Consider the following 22,102-nt stretch of genomic DNA (forward strand, 5'->3'; position numbering starts at 1 on the left):
AAAACGGTTCAGCACTTGATGATGTAGAAAACAGTGCCTTGTGTAGTTTGTGGTGTTTGCAAACTGAGAGTGGTGAATATTTGATGTGTTGTTGGCTGAATTCTTTGTGCATGTGCAGGTGTAGGAAAGCATTTACAAGACAGTGACTGTGGTCTTGGACATGCCGAGCAGACACATTTATTATGGTACAGGTTCTTGAATAGTAAATCGGTGTCCTTGGAGAGGTTCTGAGGCTATTTGGTAAACTCTAGATCTTTACTGCCACCTGCAGGCGGCCAAAATCACTGCGCTCTGCAGCTGAAGTTAATTTAAATTGTGTGAACTGATTAAAAATGCCCTTTAAACCAGAAGCCCTGAAGGCAAGCACCACAATCAAATTTTAAATGAATGCTTAGCATTGAGTGCTCGATAAACACGGCAGCCTGCGTTTGAACAGGTATGTGCGCTGTGCGTGTTTACCTGTGCGAATGCATTCTTAAGCGGGTGTGTATGTGAGACCACGTTAGTGTGTGAGAATATGAGTAAAATCATTAATGAGGATGGGAGCGCTGTGGACAGAAATAGCAGACTGAGAGGCCTGCAGGGCAAGAAGGGAAGAAACTCAACAGCAGCTCGTGACTGCAGCACAAAATGCACGGCTGTACGGTTCACATAGTCAGAGCTTGGGATTTTAAACTGTATTTACAGGTGTGATTCTCAAATTGTCATGTAGCCTACATACAACAGCAAACAGGCACGGATTGAATGATGTCTGCATAAACCAAGGGGATAAAGTCTGGCTGGTTAGCATGGCCCTGTTAGTACTCTCCCTAATTAAAACACTTGCCCCGGTTTCACAGACAAGGCTTAAACCTAGTCCTAGACTAAAATGTAATCTGAGCTGTTTCGACTGAAAGAAACTTGCACTGACTGATCTTTACGGAGCCCCACACATGGCACATGCAGGAAAAAAATAGTAGGCTAAATCATGTGCACGATTTACTGTTTCGTTCCCTCGATTTATAAATTGTGCGCACGATTTATAATCGAGAGAACGAATTAGTAAATTGTGCGCACGATTTAGCAAATCGAGGGAACAAATTAGTAATCGTGTGCATGTTTTAGTACATCGAGGGAACAAATTAGTAAATCGTGCGCACGATTCATTTATTTTTCCTTGCATGTCATGTGTGCGGCTCCGTAGATCTTAAAACATGTCAGTGCCTTTGTTTTGTCTTAAGATGCACACCAGTAATGCTTTTTTCTGAGGCATGTTTATAAAAACTACTTAAATGTCCTAATTGAACTATGGCCTAATCCTGGTTTAGACTAAGCCCAGTCTATGAAACCGGGCCTTGGTTAATAAAAGCATATTTTTCCACTGACAGCCATTTAAAAGTAGCCGTGTATTTCGACGCAAATGTTCTATAGCTAAAATTTAATTATAATATAGTGGTTATTTTAGCTGATTCTGTTTTAGGGGATTATTAAAGGAACAATTCACCCAAAAGTGAAAATTTACTCTCTCACATTTCATCACATTTAGCATTTAGAAATGTGTTTAGCAGTCCAAACAACTAACAACGTTATTCTGCTGCTGTGTGCACGTAAACCATGTTGAGTCTCACTCTGATCTCATTTAATGGTCAGGATAAAAGCATGTTGTCTCCTTGATGATTCTACCTGTTCATTCACAGGAGAGACGGTGTCTTACCTGGAGTGGCCATCTGTTGAACAACAGCATCCTCTAGTGGACATTACCACAGAACAAGCTACTTTATAATGCAAAACCTCATTACCACAGACTGTCTCATAAAGTGTATTCGATACTGAGAAGGACAATTTTGTGTTTACTTTAATGATTAGAAGAATGAGCAGGTTGTTTGTTCTGTCTTTCCAAAATCAATTCTCACTCCGATACATTTTATGAGGCTATCAAACACAGGCCCAGAGTAATATACTGTGGCACTGGAGAATACAGCAAGTGCTAAGTCCATCTGACAGTATTTGGATACTCAGTGTATTTCCATATCTAAATAACCTCAGATGAACTGTAAGCATCTCTATCTTAAATGTGTTCAAAGTGTTTTCGCTCAAACTGAAGGCTAATGTAGCTTTGGTGAAAACCTTCAGTTGGTGAGGTTAGTGTACTCAGGTGGGTGAAAATGATTCGTCCTACTTAAAAAAACCTACACAGAGAAAAGTTGTTTTTGGGGTCATTTAAATGAAACAGTGTTGCTTGCGCTCTCTTTGCATGATAGTAAAGCATGTGAAAGCTGTGGGTGACATTTGCAGATCAATTTTACTGATTTTTACATGTATGCATTTGGCAGATGCTTTTATCCAAAGCAACTTGGTGCATTTAGGCTCTACATTTTATCAGTATGTGTTTTCTGTGAGTATGAAACCCATGACCTTGGTATTGCTAGCACCATGCTCCACCAGTTATATTTATACATGTGCTGTATACGCTATATGGTAAATTCTATGCTTGTTCAAATGTCTATAAACCTGATGTGTATGTAAGGGCACATGAGATTTGAGAGTTATTGCGAAATGGCAACTGCTAATTGTAGCATAAATTTACAAAAATGTAAATTTCAGGCCTTTTGTAATAGAAGGCTATTGTAGGGGCTACTTGTACAGTGCCTTCTGGTAATTTTTAAAACTTTAAGAGCCCCATTCATTTTCATAATATGGTCATTCTGCAAAACAACTTCTTTTGTGTTCTACAGAAGATAGATCGTTTTACAGAAAAGAAACAACATTCTGATTAAATGATGACTATTTTTTATTTTTTTATTTTTTGGGTACATGTTTACAAATGGCTTGTTGCTACGGAAAAAAATGAATTTTATTATCTCTCACTGAAAATCCATTTTTAGTGTGGTTTATTTTACTGAGAAATCAGGTCATGCTGTTCAGTGTAACCTTTGAATTCCTGTTGATGTGACACAAAAATAAACAAAACAGATTGCTCTGGAAGCCTAGCAGCCAACAGGCTTTGACTAATTATTACTCTATAATCCACAGAGGGCGTTAGATACGTGTGTATCTATGTTATGCTGTATTACACCTGCTCATGCAAACTTTCAATGTGGGGTGTATAATTAATGTTCCAAACAGAAAGCAAAACTTCAACAAACAAAAAAAAGGTCAGGTTTGCCAAAAACTCCTGTCCCATGCCAAACTCAAAAAGGACTATTGGACTAACAGGACTAACACTGAAAAAATTACACATAGTACCTTCAAAATTTTACAGTAGTTGCAGTACTCATATACAAACGCATGATGGCAGTGTTGAGCTGATTCAACTCTAACGTACCGATGCATCAGGTGAGTCGAGACCACACAGGGTCTCAGGCAGCTGTCACTTTTCATTGTTTGTTGTTATTATGCTGCAAAACTCGAAGTCACTCTTAACATATCTGTGAGAAAACACCTGAGGTAAATAACTAGTGAAGATAAAACAAGCTATTTAGGCATTATAATGGAACAGGTTGTTTTTGTAAGTACAGATTGAAGAACTGTGACCTTGTGCATACTTGGTACTACTTAAGGCTTGAATGACACAGTTCTCCAACAGTCCATGGCTCAAGGTTAAACAGCCTCCACGTGGCTCATCTGTTTAATTATGTGGCTTCAGGCTGGAGATGACTGGAGAGAGCGAGAGTGGCCTGCATGGCTGGGCTGCTGATGGACTGCAGTCAACTCTGGTTAGGGCCGAGCACCAGCTCCATGCCCATCCGCATTCAGATTTCCCATTACTCTTTGATTAAGGGAGTGTCAGATGCACATGTGATTGATGAGCTGTCGGGGGAAAGCCACCGACTGGAACGCCTCATCCTCTTCCTCATTAAACAATCCAGGAGTACAGCTCCTCTTCTTCACGCACATACAAACAATACACTCGTGGAGAGAGATCCTAATTTAGCTCGAGCTGTGAGCCGCCTCTGTGCGGTTGTGAGGGAAGACAAACCCTTCAAACAGCTGATTGTTGCACAAAGATCTGGGGGTGTGCATCTCCCCTGCCTCTGATTTTTTTTTGTGCTCACAAAAGAGAGGGATCAAGAGGCGCAGAGGAGCCAGAAGAGAGGAAGAAGACAGAGAGATGGATGTGGAACAAGGCTGGAGAGAGGGAGGGGAGGGAAGAGGAAGGGAGAGAAAGAGAGAGACAAATGCAGCCAATGCGCAGCGCGGCATCTTGAAAGAGCGAGAGAGAGAGAAGAAGGGAGGGAGAGGGAGCGGAGGAGTGCGAGTCAGGCACTGGCAGTTTCTCTTCGGCTGAAGAATAACGTGTGTCGTGCATCGCTGTGATGCCGTCGGATCCGAGCAGCTGGTACGTGTGAGCTGGTTTTGAGACTCTCTTGTACAAGTGCAGCCGATTGTCCCTTGGCTGGAGGAAGAGGGAGGAGGAGGAGGGCGCATCAGGTTCGTGTCCATTCTTGCGCGCTGCATCTGGACCCCGGCGCCAGGGAGTGTGGGGGGGCACTAGGGCCAGGCGGCCGGCCGGGGGACGACATGAGCGTTCCGCTCCTGAAGATTGGCGCGGTGCTCAGCACCATGGCCATGGTCACCAACTGGATGTCCCAGACGCTGCCCTCGCTGGTGGGGCTCAACGGAACCACCATCTCCCGCGCAGGCACCTCGGAAAGGATCGTCAGTGTGCGTAACCATCGACTTTTCTACTCTTCCTGTCTGTTTATCTCTCGGTGTGTCTGTTTGCTCATCCGAATAAGCCAATAAGTCAGGACCTTTTGTGTTAAAGAGTAGTTACACTCCTCTGTGATTACAATCCTCAGAGATTTGCTAGACAGGCTTTTAGAGGGATTTTCATGGTGAGAGGCAGGTAAATTGAATGCGTGTCTGGCTTTGGGGGTTGGTTACAGAGGAATTGATGGCTGCTGTGGGTGAATGATTCTCAGTGGGAGATGATAGACAAGGAAGTTATACCCGGTGAGATTCATGACTTCTGCGAGAATATCCTCACTTGGCAGGAGGAGAGGAGTTAAGTGCCTCATGACTGATGTTCAGGTCAAATAGAGACAGGGAGGCAGGATTGTCCCCATGAGGCAGTGTCTCGTCTGCTGGAGATGATGGTCCTGAAACATGAGGTTAGACTTTAATAGCATTTGAGCCAACTCTTTTCTTCCAAAGAGGCACCATTTCCCCCCCCCCCCCCTGCCTTTTTTTTTTAGAGAGGAGTTAAGTGCCTCATGACTGATGTTCAGGTCAAATAGAGACAGGGAGGCAGGATTGTCCCCATGAGGCAGTGTCTCGTCTGCTGGAGATGATGGTCCTGAAACATGAGGTTAGACTTTAATAGCATTTGAGCCAACTCTTTTCTTCCAAAGAGGCAACATTTCTCTTTTTCCCACCCCCTCATGCTCTCCTTTTTTAATCAAATCCACTGTACTTTTTCATGAGAACTGTGCGCTTTGTCTCTGTCCATAACAGAATTAAGTGCCTTGTGGGAGAGAGGCCGAGCCTTTGGCACTGTTAAAGCTGTTACATTTAAAGTAAAAACACAGAAAGAGAAGAACAAAATCAAAGTATGACTCTAGAGCTAAGCACCTTGTTATATCTTAGAAGGTTTTTAAGTAAGCAATGGCTGAAATTTAAACCTTCACAATTCTGCCAGCATGTGAGTAATTATATTGCATGTGTGAGTGTGTATGCTTTTGTTGTGTATTGAAAAATGGGACCAGGTGTGAGTAGGTGGAAGAGGGTGGATGGAGAGTGAGATGTGATCCCTGTAACGTTTTCTGGATCATTAATGTTGAGAGACCGCCTGGGGTATCTGCTGTGTAGTATCTGAGCATCTGCCTCTCAATAAAAGCTATGCCCGGCGTAGCTTATGGCCAGGGATGACACTCCAGCTGGATGAGAGAGGAGACGCTGTAGGGGTCGTTTGGGTCGGTCAGGATGCCTACGCTGATTTCCATCTGTCTTAGAAGAGGAGTCTGTGGAAACTGTCTATCACAGCTTTGTCTAACACGTTCACACTCGCTTTGGAAGACTGTTACTACTCACAAGCTAAAAGCTGTAGGGATGGAGGTTCCTTTTCTGTAGAGCTGTGCGGAATTCTATAGAAACTCTACAGTCAACACCAACACTGCTTCATATCAAGCCAGATTATTCATCTAGTCATGTGCTTGTGTGCACCCAATGATCACGCCATAAAATGGTCCACTTTGAGTACTATACATCCAAATGCAGTCACCAGGAGTTAAAGGAACACTCCACTATTTTTGAAAATAGGCTCATTTTCCAACTCCCCTAGAGTGAAACAGTTGAGTTTTACCGTTTTCGAATCCATTCAGCCGATCTCTGGGTCTGGCGGTAGCACTTTTAGCTGTAGCTTAGCATAGATCATTGAATCTGATTAGACCGTTAGCATCTCGCTCAAAAATAACCAAAGAGTTTCTATATTTTTCCTATTTAAAACTTGACTCTTCTGTAGTTACATCGTGTACTAAGACCGACGGAAAATGAAAAGTTGCGATTTTCAAAGATATTACGCAGTGCCTGAAAATAGGCTAACTTCCGTCAGCATAAACAACGTGACCACCTGCTTGCACAGGGAGCGTGCTGGGGACTATTTTCAGGCGCTGCGTAATATGATTGCGCCTGCTGCACCCATGGTACGGCAGCAAAGTTCCTTGATTATTACGCTGGAATGAGTGTATAGTTCCTAGCCATATCAGCCTAGAAAATCGCAACTTTTCATTTTCCGTCGGTCTCTTTCAAAAATAGTGGAGTGTTCCTTTAAGCTTGGTATGTGGGTAAATGAGAGGAAGCCAAGCAGGAAATTCAGAATTGGCTCCCTTTCAATTAATCAATGTAAATTTAAATTGAATCAGAAAAACATGATGAGGAATTTACTGAACTGCAATTCTGTGAAATGAAGCAGTCTTTCACTCTGATCTATCTATCATTCTACCTTCAAAAACTTCAATGTTTTTTAAATTTGTTTTCAAAATATACCAACTTTGCTCTGTCAAGCCAACATTCAAAGTTTATCTTGACAAACTGTGTTTTATAAGTTAAAAATTATAGTCATATAAACTTCAGGAATTTCAATTCATTTTAATTTACACTTGTTTACAACCAAATTTGAACTGCAATTCTGCATACTGCTTGCTACTTTGATTCAACTTTAATTCCAATTTGCACCAATTGGCATTTAAAAGGCATTCTCAATTCAGGGCTTAACGCTACACAAATCTACAGCTCAGGTTAGGTGCAAGCTCCATAAATTTGATAATGCATTAAATAGTTGCAAAGTGGAAACTACTGGAAAATGAGCCAAAATTGTTCAGGACATTTATTTATTTAGCTAAAGTGGCACCCATTGAAGCTCTGCTATCGGTAGTCATCATTACCCAAAACACATTAGCATTTGTGAACTCCCCTGTATCTCATTTCAAGCAATCACTTTAAAACATTGCCTCACTTCACCTCAAGGAAAAACCAAGGGGAAATTAGGATACGTAAAAAAAAACAATCTTCCCTGAAGCGAAGGCCTTCGTTTTTAGATTTGAGGCATGAGACAGATGTTACTCTCATGCCGGGGACTAATTTATTCTCTGTGATAAGTGTGAACCCATCCAAAGCGATCTGGCTTTGTAAAGACTCAAAATCTAATCTCAAAAGCAGCTTGCTCTCAGTCAGAAAGAGAGATGCATCCCTCTGTTCTTGAGATGAGGTGATGATCATGTGAAATGAGCTGCAGAATGGAGGTGTGGTCCGTGAAGCAGAGTGACTGATGGACTCGTAGCAGGCTGCAGGGAAGTCCTTTCTTCTCTTCAAAGCAACTTGTCTTCCATGCTGCCATGATGATCTAGGACCCACATGACTGTCCAGTCTACCGTCATGTCAGTGCTGCACGTTAAGTGTGCCGTATTCCATCAGCTCTGAGCAACAATCACACTGCGCTTCACTTGCTCTTTTTGCCCTTCTCAGCTCAGCTGCTAATTCATGTGAACTCGTCACGTGTAAAGATCATCACTACACTTAGAGGTGAAAAGTGCAATTTCTCCACTACTAGTCATACCAAACAGAATTTTAAAAATGCTTTCTCACTTTTCCCACTGCCTATTCTGCCCTACCCTAATTTTATCCCAATATTCAAACAGGTAGTCTTACCCCTAATTCATGGAGTTGTTTAAACATGAAGCTGATGTCAAAGGGATAGTTCACCCAAAAATGAAAATTACCCCATAATTTACTCACCCTCAAACCATTCTAGGTGTATATGACTTTCTTTTTTTTTTTTAGACAAATACATTCTGAGTTATATTAAAAGATGTCCTGTCTATTCCAAGCTTTATAATGGCAGTGAATGGGGGTCGAGATTTTGAAGCCTAAAAAAGTGTGTTCATCCATCATAAAAGTACTCCACATGGCTCCAGGGGGTTAACGCTTTCCTCGCCAAACACAGAATTTTCCGTTGTTCATGAGACAACGCTTTCCTGCCAAACACGGAATTTTCTGGGTTTTCACTGTTATACGCTAGGGGGAGCTATTACGCATCTCCTGAATGAGACTAGAAAGTGCCGATCAAAAACACAGACCAGGAAGATGCAGAAACGAGCGATCTTATATGTAAGCATATGCATATGAAAAATAATGCAATCATCAACACTAACCGCATATAAATGAAAACTGTCTAATGTTACAGAGTGAAATGTCAATCCAGAAAGTGGTAAAGGCCTGTGCAAGCTTTGGGAGTACTGATGGAAGCCATCTACTGTCTTTGCTTTGATAATATTACTGAATATGATCCAAATATAGTATTTGATAAAAATGCGATTTTCTCAGCTTTTTGCTCAAAATGTTGCTTTTTTATGAAACCTACCTACATTCATTCAAGTGTTGATAAAAAAACATTGCATGTTCAGATATTCATACAACAAAATATTCTGAGGGCCATGAAATTTTAGTGAAAATCAGCAAAAATGCTGGTGGTGGCTGGCAAATTTTTTTTTTCAAAAACGCTAGCGGGGAAAGAGTTAATAAAGGCCTTCTGAAGCTATGTGTTTGTGTAAGAAAAATATCCATATTTAAAATTTGTAAACCGTAATCTCTAGCTTCCGCTAACTGTCATACGCACGTTCACTGATATTTTTCTTACACAAACACATTGCTTCGCTTCAGAAGGCCTTTATTCACCCCCAGAGCCGTGCAGGGTACTTTTATGATGGATGGATGAACTTTTTTGGGTTTCAAAATCTCGACCGCTACACCTAAGATGGCTTGAAGGTGAGATACTCAAAAATACGACAAAGCAAGACAAAGTCACATTTTTTAGAAAGTTAATCTACAAATTACTTGTAATTTAAGTTACACTTTACCTATAAGGATGAAAAAATTCATGTAGGTAAGGAAACTACCTTTACATATGCACAGCAAGAGCAGCAGAGCTGCACAGAAGCAAGTATACAGGAATGTCTTAATACCACAGTGATTACTGGGTAAAGATTTTGTTCCATGTATGCGTGTAGGCGAATGTGTGTGGCGAATACTGCTGGTTCAGGGGTGAGTCTGACACTAACTGTCTCCTCGATTATGAGAAATAAATGAGAGGCGAGTGAGAAGCCGTAGGACAATTTGCAACAAACGTGTAATGAACACAAACGCTTAACAAAGCCACATGACCATGTGGCTGATATCAGCCGCTGTTTCTCATTTTCATGGGACCAAAATATTAAAGGAATGTCATAGAAACCGATATGCATAAATAAGCACCAGAAACAACATTCTGCTAAACTCTACTGACTCTTTGGGAATTGGAAACATGAAGCTTTGGATTTTTTTTTTTCTTTTTTCGTTGGAGTGGCTCAGATCTGTCTGTTATGAAAGCACCAAAACACAGCTCTGCTCAGCTGTTGCTGCCCACCAGGGATCTCTAAATGAGAAAGTGAGGTTGAACCACTTTGGCTGCTGTCACCAGCACACACACCCACAGATGACAACGTTGAGATTTACAGCCTTAGAAGGGACATCTAATCAGACTCACCTTAGTCTTCACGTTTATTTACTCTTTCCGGGCTGATAGAAAAGGTAAAAGTGTTGCTGATAAGCCTCGTTAGCCCATGTTGGTAGATGCTGTTACCATCTGACTGTGAAAAGCGCATTTTTCCATTTGTGGTCCTTCAAAATTAGCTGTGTATTTTGACTACAGTTATATTTACAAGCATAAATATTCATTTTAATAAAGTCAGTGTTTGGCCAGTGCACAATTTTGATTTGGAGTGCTCTTAAAAGCATATAATGGACCTTAAAATGTTTATTTTTTCCATTCTGCTGCCTTTGAGTCACAGCTCAGGATATCTTAGGGAATGATTTGGGACTATGTTTGTTACTGTGGTGAATCAGCCAATCAGCGCTGGCATGACATAATTTTGCTGCAGCCCTAGAGTCACTAGATACAGATCAGGTGATTAGCTTAAGAAGTTATGTGGTCCAATAAGCTAAGATGGCAGCCCAGCAACTGCCATTCGGATGAATTTAAATGCTAATGTCTAATAGGTTTCTCAATGTAATTTAAACCTCATGCTTCCACCTCAGAAAGGTGCTGATTAACAGGAAACTACTCTTGATGTCTTTGATGACAAGCTAAAGGACTATGAGCAACCTTCACATAAATATTAATATTCCTGTAGTTAAGAAACTGTAAATCATGTTGATACAAGGCCCCATCAGTCCCTTGACTGGCACCTTTGCAGATATGAGGAACCAGGACCTTATTGGAGTGGAAGCTCTTCCAACATTTCAGTCACATTATCAATACCATACTCAAAATTGCTAGCTGAATCCTTTATTTTCAGAGGCAGAAGCAGGGCAATCTTTAAGAGCGCCTGTAGGAAATTGAGCATCTAAATGCTCTCAGAGGGCAAACAGAGTAATATCTCATTCGCCGGTTTTATGCTGCTCTATTTTTGTGTCTTAGAGCTTAGAGAGGGAACACTAGCAACTGTGTGTATGCAGGACATTCATGTTCATTTGCATCAGCATCTGTGCTTTACAAGAGTACTGGATATTTAAAGTTGTTCATGAGTGTTATGGAAGTATGATATGATAGAAGAAATGCTCGGAGCCATGGCAGAAGCTCACATCCATGTTTTAGAGTGTAGACAGATGCCAATGTTGGGCTTCAGGGTAATATGTAATCACAAAGCTCCACTACAAAGCCTTATGTTGATTAAAAAAGAGAGAGACAGAGAGAGAGAATGGTAAAAAAAAGGTCAGAAGAACGAAAACACACTAAAGGACATCTAAGGAGAAAAATAAGGCAATTTTCTCTCTCCTCGTAACTGTGGAAACCTGGGTTCACAGAGCACCAATAAAGGTCTTTCTGTAGAAAACAACTCGTGGCCATCTCCCACACGCTTCTTATGAAAGTTGTAATAGACTTCCTGTCACTTTCATGAAATGGAGCCTACAGATTTACGATCTCATTTACGCCCAGACTACAGTGCCGAGCTCAGAGCTCGGTCTAATGAAAACCGCCCTAGGTTCAAACCCACAGACGTCTCGGGGGCCAAGCGTGCCTCTGTAATTGGTTAATCTTTTCCGTAATGTGTTAATAGCGACCTCAAAGTAAAGGCCAGCCGGAGATCACGAGCAGACGTAGCGACGGTGAGTGAGAGGAAGCCCAGAGGGGGGAGGTGATCCGAACTTCCTGCTCTCAGTGCCTATTGATCACCTTCCGTTTTCTCAATTGGACATCAATACCTGGGTGGCTTCTCCTCAGTAGGGAGCGCGTGGGATGTGTGTGACGGTTTCCAACCGAGCCGAGCCGGGGCAGGTTGAAAATCAAACTGCGGGATCGAGGCTGGTAAAGGTCAAGCAGTGTGTGGGGCTCACAATGAGGGCTGGGCACATAATGGAGCTGGTGTCAGGCTTTTGCAGCGGTTCGGCTGAGTAAGAAACTGCTACTTTAGGTCTGAAATTAGACCTCGGCATCTTCCCCCTCAGCAGCTCTCTGCTTTCACTCGGTGCTGTCACTCTCTCACTCTGTTTTTTTTTTCTCTGTTTCTGTCCCCCCCGCTCACACAAACACTAGATGCTATTTCTACTAGATCTAGTTATTTATTGCCCTCACACCAGGTTCTTTCCTCCTTTGGTCTGTTGTTCTGGATTTCTCGGTGAAGCTATCAGTGTGCTCTTCTCCATGCCTTTCACTTGACATTTTTGAGTTGGAGTACAAAGGAGGTGTTGGTTAAGTGAGCTTGGGCCTGTGGGACATCAATTTAGGCTCTCAACTTGCCGATTATTCCTCTGTGGTGCCTAGGACACCATTCAGCCATGATGTCATCCCTATTGAGTGAAATGTGCCAAATTGATTTCTGATCTCCCATCAGTCCTTGCTCTCAATGCCGCTCTTATCCTTGTAATGGCGCAGAGCTCAAAACAAATTTAGGCTCTCACATAGTGTTCTGACCAGGTACAACAAAACAGCTTTCCAGTGAAAAGAAATCTTTCTGTCCACTAAAAATGCAGCACAATGTGACAAACAGGGCTTCAACTAATGGTTAGTTAATAACCGGTTATTTATTAATCTGTTGGCTATTTATTTGATTAATCGATTAATCAGAAAAATCCAAACATTGTTAGAATTTTTACATTCTAAATCTAAAACGAATTACCTACCATTCTAAAGCAGAAGTTAAAATCACTAAATTAGAAATGAACAAGTAGTATGAGGAAAACACTTATTTACTCATCAGAACATACAATAGTAATTATATTCAATGTAAGGTCCATTACAATAGTCCCTTTACTGTGTCTACTCTTATGAAACTTTTAAACTTGCATATAATTTCTAACAAGAAATATTTCAGCGCAATGTATATTGTGGTCTGCTTAGTCTGCTTATGAAGCATTTAAAGGGGACATAACACACACAGTTTCACCCAATCTCATGTTAACCTTGAGTACCTATAGAGTAGTACTGCATCTTTCATATCGCCGAAGAGTTTGAATCATGACCGGGATCTTTTATCGCTGGGACAGCTCCATCTTTCAGTATCAAACGATGTGCAAATCCAGCGCTGAACTGGGCCGAATAAAACATTCGTCACCGAAATGACAGGAACAAATAAACACTTGCGAAACTCTGTTGCTGCCCCGTTGGGTTCTTTGGCGAAGCTGAACAAGGTTATCTTTCCCTCACATCCGAAAACACACTGCTTTAGAGAAATTTTTCTTGAGCAAGTCCTGTGCAGCACTGCCGATGACGTTGATGGGCGTGCTCTTGCTCTTGCTCTTGCTCTCGCTCTGGGGTGCGTTTCCCAAACACAACTATGGTCACAAGTTCCTTTGTTACTAATAGAGTTAAATATAACTAACGACCATAGTTAGCTAAAGGTGCTTTTGGGAAACACACCCCAGGTCGATGTGTGCGTCTGCGCACTCTTCTGCGAGAAATGCCCATACAAGAAATTCTGCCCTTCATGATGTCATGAAGGTCCATGCTTGAAAAAAACTTTCCGAAACTTATACGAACCTGGAAGGAGAGCATAAAACACAGAATTACCCATTCGTTTTTTTGAAACTTTGGCCATGTTTAGGCATGAGAATTCAACTATTTAACAGTGTAGATTACACAGAATGCATGAAACAGCATTAGACCCCCTCCTCCCTCTTTAATATAAAGCATTCTCATGTTTTGGGCAGCTTAGATTGTGCAGTTTTCCCGTAGCAGCTCAGTCTTTGTCCTCCACTATTTTCCAGATGCATTTTGTCCATAGAAATGCATTTTTCATTTATATAGCTGTAAGGGTGACATGGCATATTACGCAGACACAATTTGATTTGTTTGCAATTATTTTTATTTTCAGCTGATAACTACAATTGATAATTGATTTTATCAATGCAGCCCTAATTACAAAATCCCCAAAAATAACCGTAGAATTGTAGAAATGCTCTAATGCTGCCTTCAAGTGCACCTGAGAAACTTGCAGAGTTGGGCGTTGGTTACTGTGACCCGTCACACATTCAATTCAGCAACACCACTCAGAGGGCAAACAGAGTAATATCTCATTCGCCGGTTTTATGCTGCTCTATTTTTGTGTCTTAGAGCTTAGAGAGGGAACACTAGCAACTGTGTGTATGCAGGACATTCATGTTCATTTGCATCAGCATCTGTGCTTTACAAGAGTACTGGATATTTAAAGTTGTTCATGAGTGTTATGGAAGTATGATATGATAGAAGAAATGCTCGGAGCCATGGCAGAAGCTCACATCCATGTTTTAGAGTGTAGACAGATGCCAATGTTGGGCTTCAGGGTAATATGTAATCACAAAGCTCCACTACAAAGCCTTATGTTGATTAAAAAAGAGAGAGACAGAGAGAGAGAATGGTAAAAAAAAGGTCAGAAGAACGAAAACACACTAAAGGACATCTAAGGAGAAAAATAAGGCAATTTTCTCTCTCCTCGTAACTGTGGAAACCTGGGTTCACAGAGCACCAATAAAGGTCTTTCTGTAGAAAACAACTCGTGGCCATCTCCCACACGCTTCTTATGAAAGTTGTAATAGACTTCCTGTCACTTTCATGAAATGGAGCCTACAGATTTACGATCTCATTTACGCCCAGACTACAGTGCCGAGCTCAGAGCTCGGTCTAATGAAAACCGCCCTAGGTTCAAACCCACAGACGTCTCGGGGGCCAAGCGTGCCTCTGTAATTGGTTAATCTTTTCCGTAATGTGTTAATAGCGACCTCAAAGTAAAGGCCAGCCGGAGATCACGAGCAGACGTAGCGACGGTGAGTGAGAGGAAGCCCAGAGGGGGGAGGTGATCCGAACTTCCTGCTCTCAGTGCCTATTGATCACCTTCCGTTTTCTCAATTGGACATCAATACCTGGGTGGCTTCTCCTCAGTAGGGAGCGCGTGGGATGTGTGTGACGGTTTCCAACCGAGCCGAGCCGGGGCAGGTTGAAAATCAAACTGCGGGATCGAGGCTGGTAAAGGTCAAGCAGTGTGTGGGGCTCACAATGAGGGCTGGGCACATAATGGAGCTGGTGTCAGGCTTTTGCAGCGGTTCGGCTGAGTAAGAAACTGCTACTTTAGGTCTGAAATTAGACCTCGGCATCTTCCCCCTCAGCAGCTCTCTGCTTTCACTCGGTGCTGTCACTCTCTCACTCTGTTTTTTTTTTCTCTGTTTCTGTCCCCCCCGCTCACACAAACACTAGATGCTATTTCTACTAGATCTAGTTATTTATTGCCCTCACACCAGGTTCTTTCCTCCTTTGGTCTGTTGTTCTGGATTTCTCGGTGAAGCTATCAGTGTGCTCTTCTCCATGCCTTTCACTTGACATTTTTGAGTTGGAGTACAAAGGAGGTGTTGGTTAAGTGAGCTTGGGCCTGTGGGACATCAATTTAGGCTCTCAACTTGCCGATTATTCCTCTGTGGTGCCTAGGACACCATTCAGCCATGATGTCATCCCTATTGAGTGAAATGTGCCAAATTGATTTCTGATCTCCCATCAGTCCTTGCTCTCAATGCCGCTCTTATCCTTGTAATGGCGCAGAGCTCAAAACAAATTTAGGCTCTCACATAGTGTTCTGACCAGGTACAACAAAACAGCTTTCCAGTGAAAAGAAATCTTTCTGTCCACTAAAAATGCAGCACAATGTGACAAACAGGGCTTCAACTAATGGTTAGTTAATAACCGGTTATTTATTAATCTGTTGGCTATTTATTTGATTAATCGATTAATCAGAAAAATCCAAACATTGTTAGAATTTTTACATTCTAAATCTAAAACGAATTACCTACCATTCTAAAGCAGAAGTTAAAATCACTAAATTAGAAATGAACAAGTAGTATGAGGAAAACACTTATTTACTCATCAGAACATACAATAGTAATTATATTCAATGTAAGGTCCATTACAATAGTCCCTTTACTGTGTCTACTCTTATGAAACTTTTAAACTTGCATATAATTTCTAACAAGAAATATTTCAGCGCAATGTATATTGTGGTCTGCTTAGTCTGCTTATGAAGCATTTAAAGGGGACATAACACACACAGTTTCACCCAATCTCATGTTAACCTTGAGTACCTATAGAGTAGTACTGCATCTTTCATATCGCCGAAGAGTTTGAATCATGACCGGGATCTTTTATCGCTGGGACAGCTCCATCTTTCAGTATCAAACGATGTGCAAATCCAGCGCTGAACTGGGCCGAATAAAACATTCGTCACCGAAATGACAGGAACAAATAAACACTTGCGAAACTCTGTTGCTGCCCCGTTGGGTTCCTTGGCGAAGCTGAACAAGGTTATCTTTCCCTCACATCCGAAAACACACTGCTTTAGAGACATTTTTCTTGAGCAAGTCCTGTGCAGCACTGCCGATGACGTTGATGGGCGTGCTCTTGCTCTTGCTCTTGCTCTTGCTCTCGCTCTGGGGTGCGTTTCCCAAACACAACTATGGTCACAAGTTCCTTTGTTACTAATAGAGTTAAATATAACTAACGACCATAGTTAGCTAAAGGTGCTTTTGGGAAACACACCCCAGGTCGATGTGTGCGTCTGCGCACTCTTCTGCGAGAAATGCCCATACAAGAAATTCTGCCCTTCATGATGTCATGAAGGTCCATGCTTGAAAAAAACTTTCCGAAACTTATACGAACCTGGAAGGAGTGCATAAAACACAGAATTACCCATTCGTTTTTTTGAAACTTTGGCCATGTTTAGGCATGAGAATTCAACTATTTAACAGTGTAGATTACACAGAATGCATGAAACAGCATTAGACCCCCTCCTCCCTCTTTAATATAAAGCATTCTCATGTTTTGGGCAGCTTAGATTGTGCAGTTTTCCCGTAGCAGCTCAGTCTTTGTCCTCCACTATTTTCCAGATGCATTTTGTCCATAGAAATGCATTTTTCATTTATATAGCTGTAAGGGTGACATGGCATATTACGCAGACACAATTTGATTTGTTTGCAATTATTTTTATTTTCAGCTGATAACTACAATTGATAATTGATTTTATCAATGCAGCCCTAATTACAAAATCCCCAAAAATAACCGTAGAGTGCCATTGTAGAAATGCTCTAATGCTGCCTTCAAGTGCACCTGAGAAACTTGCAGAGTTGGGCGTTGGTTATTGTGACACGTCACACATTCAAGTCAGAAACAACACGGAAGTAGCCTAAACAAAACAATTATATTGAAACTAACAATTAACCCAACTATCTGAATTCAAAATTATGAAGACTACTCATTTCTATTACTTATGCATAGCATACATATGATATATTGCATGATGTATTATGCATATTATAGATTAGTATATAATAGATTAGTGTTTCCACCATGTTTCAAATTGAAATGCAACCCCCAATGTCACAACCCAGCCACTCGTGTATCATCTGGAATTCAGAGTTTCCCAGCCGTAAATGGGACTTGCACAGTCATTCATGTGCACGAAACTTGTAATTACGATATTTCAGTCTACACTTGAAGAGCTGTCCACCGCATAATTGCTATCAGCCATGATTAATTTATTCCACAAGTGACTGAATCCAATAATAGGTGTAAGTGAATAATAGGTGTCATGTGATTCAACATGGCTGCCCCCTTGAGGTGACCCACTTAATGTAGAATAAAACTGCTTTTATTAGGCATTATCTCATGTAAGTGTATATGATTTTTAACTAGCTACTATTCATTTCCTTGTGTACAACTTTTTTAAATGAGGAAAAAAATGACTGAGTATCCAGTGATGTAAAGAGGGATTTTGGACCAATGTGATTTGACTGCAGACAGGGTCTTCCCTGCTCAATGCGACAGAAATAGAAACCAAGCAGCTGACAAAATGTCTTGCTCATCACTTACTGTGACCCCGGCAGGTTAGGACAACAACTAAAATGAACAAAGAAGGCGTACCATATATTGCTTTCTGCTTTATCGTGTCGCACCTGGTTAGGATACGCAACATATGATCAGCAACTCCATTCACTTGCTCGTCTTCTTAAATGCCAGCAAACAGACTGTGCACTACTGACAGAGTAATTTGATAATTTGCAGGCTGTTAAATGCAAATGAGAAGTAAAAAAAAACAGACGCATGCGGATACACTCACCCTGCCGTTTACGGATGACAGCTCAACCATTACTAATTAAACCGTGGCTCATTTCATCTGACCTGTTTGTTCATAAATAACTGGCCTATTCCGTAACACGCACCCTCATACAGTACAGATGCTGGATAGGATAGGAAGATCTGAATAAGGACGAGATGCTACACCCATCTGTGAGTGATATGGTGTGTGTGTGTGTGTGTGTTTGTGTGCCCCCCCGTTCTCTACTCTGCCATTAGCAGTAGATGAGAGGAAATTACAGCAGAATGAATTGGTGGGTGGTAATGAGTCCAGGGGTGATTCTAATCAGTTCTTAAATTAAAACTCAACATTTATGCAACATTAATGAACAGAAAGCATATTTATGCGAAAGCGCAGCTCCCCATTGGCCTCCCGGCTCATATCTTCCACCCGTCGGATGGGCACACGTGCCGCGCCGATGTTTAACATGTGAGGTGCATGTACCGCACCGATGATTGATGAGACAGTTTTATCCGCTCGAAGGGGCTGCGGGCGGCAGATTGGCGTATAGATTGAGCCAGAGCTCGACGCTAACCGTATCTGATGTGCTCAGACACTAAGCCGCAGGTCCGTCGGGACGGGAATGAGACTGATGATGAAATGTTAGGGTGGTAATACACTCGAAGAGCGCGTTCTTTCAGGCCAGGGCGAGACACGGTTGGGCTAGTCTCACATCGGCTACGAGTGGTCAACAGAGCGGGCCGTGTCTCGGAGACTAACCAGCAGACCTGTCTGTGTTCATCTCGCGGAGAAGGCTGGATTTCTGTATCAGCTCACCTGGGAAAATTCCATGCAGGATGGCAGTGCAGTTTCAGCGAGTGTTTGATGATAGTGACATGAAGCACAGAAAATCACTGCTAATGGAAGTGAGGACCCTGCTAGATTTGACAGCCGCTGAATGCCAGACTGAACAGGAAAATGGCCATTTATAACAGTATGTGGCATTCTTATGCAAATCAGCATGTACTGTACAAGCAAGAAGTTACACGAACAGAAGGAACGAGGCTAATGACTTTGAGCTAGACCAAACTTATCAAATCTGAGTGTGAATCTGAACCACTGGGAACCGTGTATGTGTGTGTGTGTTGAGCATCAGCAATTGTATGTGTGTCTGTCTCTCATGCCTTCAGGCTTTGCAAGCACCTTCACCGGAATGAGATGGGAGACTTTATGTGTGTCGTAATCTACTGGGTCAAAAAAAAAAAAAAAACAGTTTGGTGTATTTTTAGACCTTTAATCTTTAATGTCATTTCATCGTGTTTTTGTGTTTTGTTTCTTTTGAGAGAGAGAGAAAGCTAGGTTGTTACTGAAAATAGGGAGCCAATGCTACCTAAACGAAAATGTGCTCAAGGGGAGAGACCGAGATGGAGAATAAATTGGAGAAACGGATACCGAGAGAGAAATGTTCTCAAGCCAGAATTAATCAAAACAACAATAAATTTTTTTGCCTGCATCTTCAGATTCAACAAACCGATCAAATTGAAAAGACAAGTGCCATTAGATGGTTCAACTGAATTGCAGCTCCACAACGAATGAATACAGACCTTCAAAGGGATCAAAAATTAGCACGTTACTTGACTAATAAAGAATTCAAGTCGAACCAAACACAACTGACAGTCAAAACGCAAAAATCGAGAAGGCTTGATGGAATCAGAGTTGTTTTTTAAGGGAGCATAGCGCTTCCATTAGAGACGAGCAGAGGATGAAACATGGCTTTGCTGTTTCCCAAAATAAAAATCACTTAAAGTTGTTTTTCCTCAAACAAAATCTCTGTGATGCTTACAGAGAAACTCATCAGAGAAACTCATAAAATGATAAAACTGCACTACAACATAAATGGCAGCAAAACATGTAAATTATCAAGTAGAAAAAAAATGTTGTAATTTCAATAAATTGTTATTTCACGATTTCACATCAGCATGTCATCATTCATAAAGCCATAAATTGTTCCGTCAAAATGAAAAACAATGCAGCAATGAATGCAAGTCACTGCAGACATAACAGTATGATTTTCTGTAAAGCTGCTTTGAAACAATGTGTATTGTGAAAAGAGGTATACAAATAAATTTGACTTGAATAACATCCATTGTGATCATTTGTATTTGTGAAACCTGTATTCTTTATTGCCTCTGCACCTAAATCTGCAAATCAATTCCTTTTGATTTTGTGAAATTACATTTGCCTGGCAGGCTAATAAAGCATCATTGAGTTGAATTGCCGTAATTTGAATTAAATTGAGTGAGCGAAAGAGTGAGAGATTGCTCAGGGACGAACAGAGCTGAAGACACAGGAAAAAGGGACAGATGAGAACGATAGGAAGGTGAGAAGAGGACAGACTGTGGAGGAAAAGGAGCGATGTGGAGGGAGTGAAAAAGGCAGGGATTGGCAGGAGTGACAGGATGTGACCGTGAGCTCATGGGGCGGCTGCTGCTTTACTCTCCAATCACATAGTCTCTCTGTCCACTCGGTCATTTAATCTGATCAGGGAAGTGTGGGGAGAGAGAGGGTGAAGCGTGAGAGTGAAAAACACAGAAGAGGGTAAGAGAGAATGAAGATGGGAAGGTTAGAGCAGAAGGAGACATTTTATTGCTGCTCCTTTTTCTTGTAAATGCTATTTATCTTTAATGACATCCTCTATTGTTCTTTTCCAATCTTGCTTTATTCTTCATTTAGTCTTAAAGGACAGTCTTTAAAACATAGAGCTGCTCAATAATGGCTAAACAGTTAATTACAGTTAAATATAATTATTAAACATGATTTTTGTCATTAAATTTTTTTTTTACATTTCATCAGATTTATTGCACTTTCACATATGCACAAATCAAGAGAATATCAGCTTGCATGTTTTGCTCGCCGATTTATTCACAGAAAACCACGTGAAAGAAAACAGACTGGCTGTATTACACATTTTTTTTTAGCAGAATATCTCAATAGAGATTGCTAAACTCCAAATTGTATGCCAGTGTTTTTAGCTCATCCGGGCTTTTTCTGTAAAGTAGAGTGTGCATGTGCACATGGTTGCCAGGTTGGGAAGATTAAGTAAACAGAAATCAAAAAAATGCATCGATTTATGGAAAATGCTCTGATTGGGGGTAAACTCTTGAAATCTGGCAACCACAGCCATGAAAGCCTGTGGAGGCTTGTTACCGATGCAAGATAACACAAATGCCAAATTAAAATACAGTTCTCAGGATAAATAGCCAGTGGGCAAATGTTGCAGACGATTATGCTTAATAAATCGAGAGAGAAGCCGAAATCGTGATCACGATTGAAATTTATTGTGCAGTGCAGCCACAGTTAAACCTGAAATCACCAGCTTCATAAACATACCTAATTGTGTTCACTACAAGTTAGGCTCAATCAAAGGCATTTGTGTTAATGTTGATTACCACAATCATTAATTTCCACTTGTCCTTCCTGGGCTACAGTGTAAAATGGAAGTGTAAAATGGGGCCAGTCAGCATACAATAAAATATTCAATAATATAGCCGCAGGAGATAAACAATGATTTTAGTTTAAAAATTGCTTTCTAATTGTGTATTTCCAATTTTACAACTTTGTTGCCAAGCCAACACCATAAACCCAACTGTAAAAATGATTTAAACAGCTTTATAGCTCAATTAATACACATTCTTAACAGAATAATTCATGTAAGTGCCTTTATATAAGGCACTTATGCCTATATATAAGTGCCTACATATATAAGCTTTACATTTCTGTTGTTTGCCAAAATTGTCCCCATTTACTTCAAATAAATACCTCACTATCACCTCTTTTAAAGAAAAGTATGAAAGGTTAATATTCAATATTACTCCACAAATGTTGAGTTTAAATTGTTGCTATTCTATTAATGAAAAGGCAGAAAGGTTTGTGTGAGCTTTAGTTCTATAGTATGGATAGAAACCACTATTGAAGTCAATGGAAAGTCCCCACTATGATGAAAAGCAAACATCTGTGTGTGTGTGTGTGTGTGTGTGTGTGTGTGTGTGTGTGTGTGT

The 22,102-nt window shown here is 41.1% G+C and overlaps 1 protein-coding gene across 3 annotated transcripts in view; it reads left to right on the forward strand.

The window, feature by feature from the left end:
- olfm2a (olfactomedin 2a) overlaps positions 1 to 22,102 on the forward strand; it is a 72,817-nt gene that overhangs the window by 36,911 nt on the left and 13,804 nt on the right. The window contains exon 1 of one of the 3 annotated variants that reach the window (XM_016516234.1): positions 347 to 436. The exons of 1 other annotated variant lie outside the window; for it this stretch is intronic. Coding sequence is in view for 1 of the 2 variants with exons in the window: in XM_016516232.1 (XP_016371718.1) it covers positions 4,501 to 4,644 (144 nt within the window). In the remaining variant the exon portion in view is untranslated. Of the gene's footprint in view, positions 1 to 346; positions 437 to 4,240; positions 4,645 to 22,102 lie in introns of those variants that run through there. One more of the 3 variants, XM_016516232.1, reaches the window with a different exon arrangement.

This window comes from Sinocyclocheilus rhinocerous, unplaced genomic scaffold (genome assembly GCF_001515625.1).
Source record: "Sinocyclocheilus rhinocerous isolate Xijiao unplaced genomic scaffold, SAMN03320098_v1.1 scaffold115, whole genome shotgun sequence".
NCBI lineage: Eukaryota > Metazoa > Chordata > Actinopteri > Cypriniformes > Cyprinidae > Sinocyclocheilus > Sinocyclocheilus rhinocerous.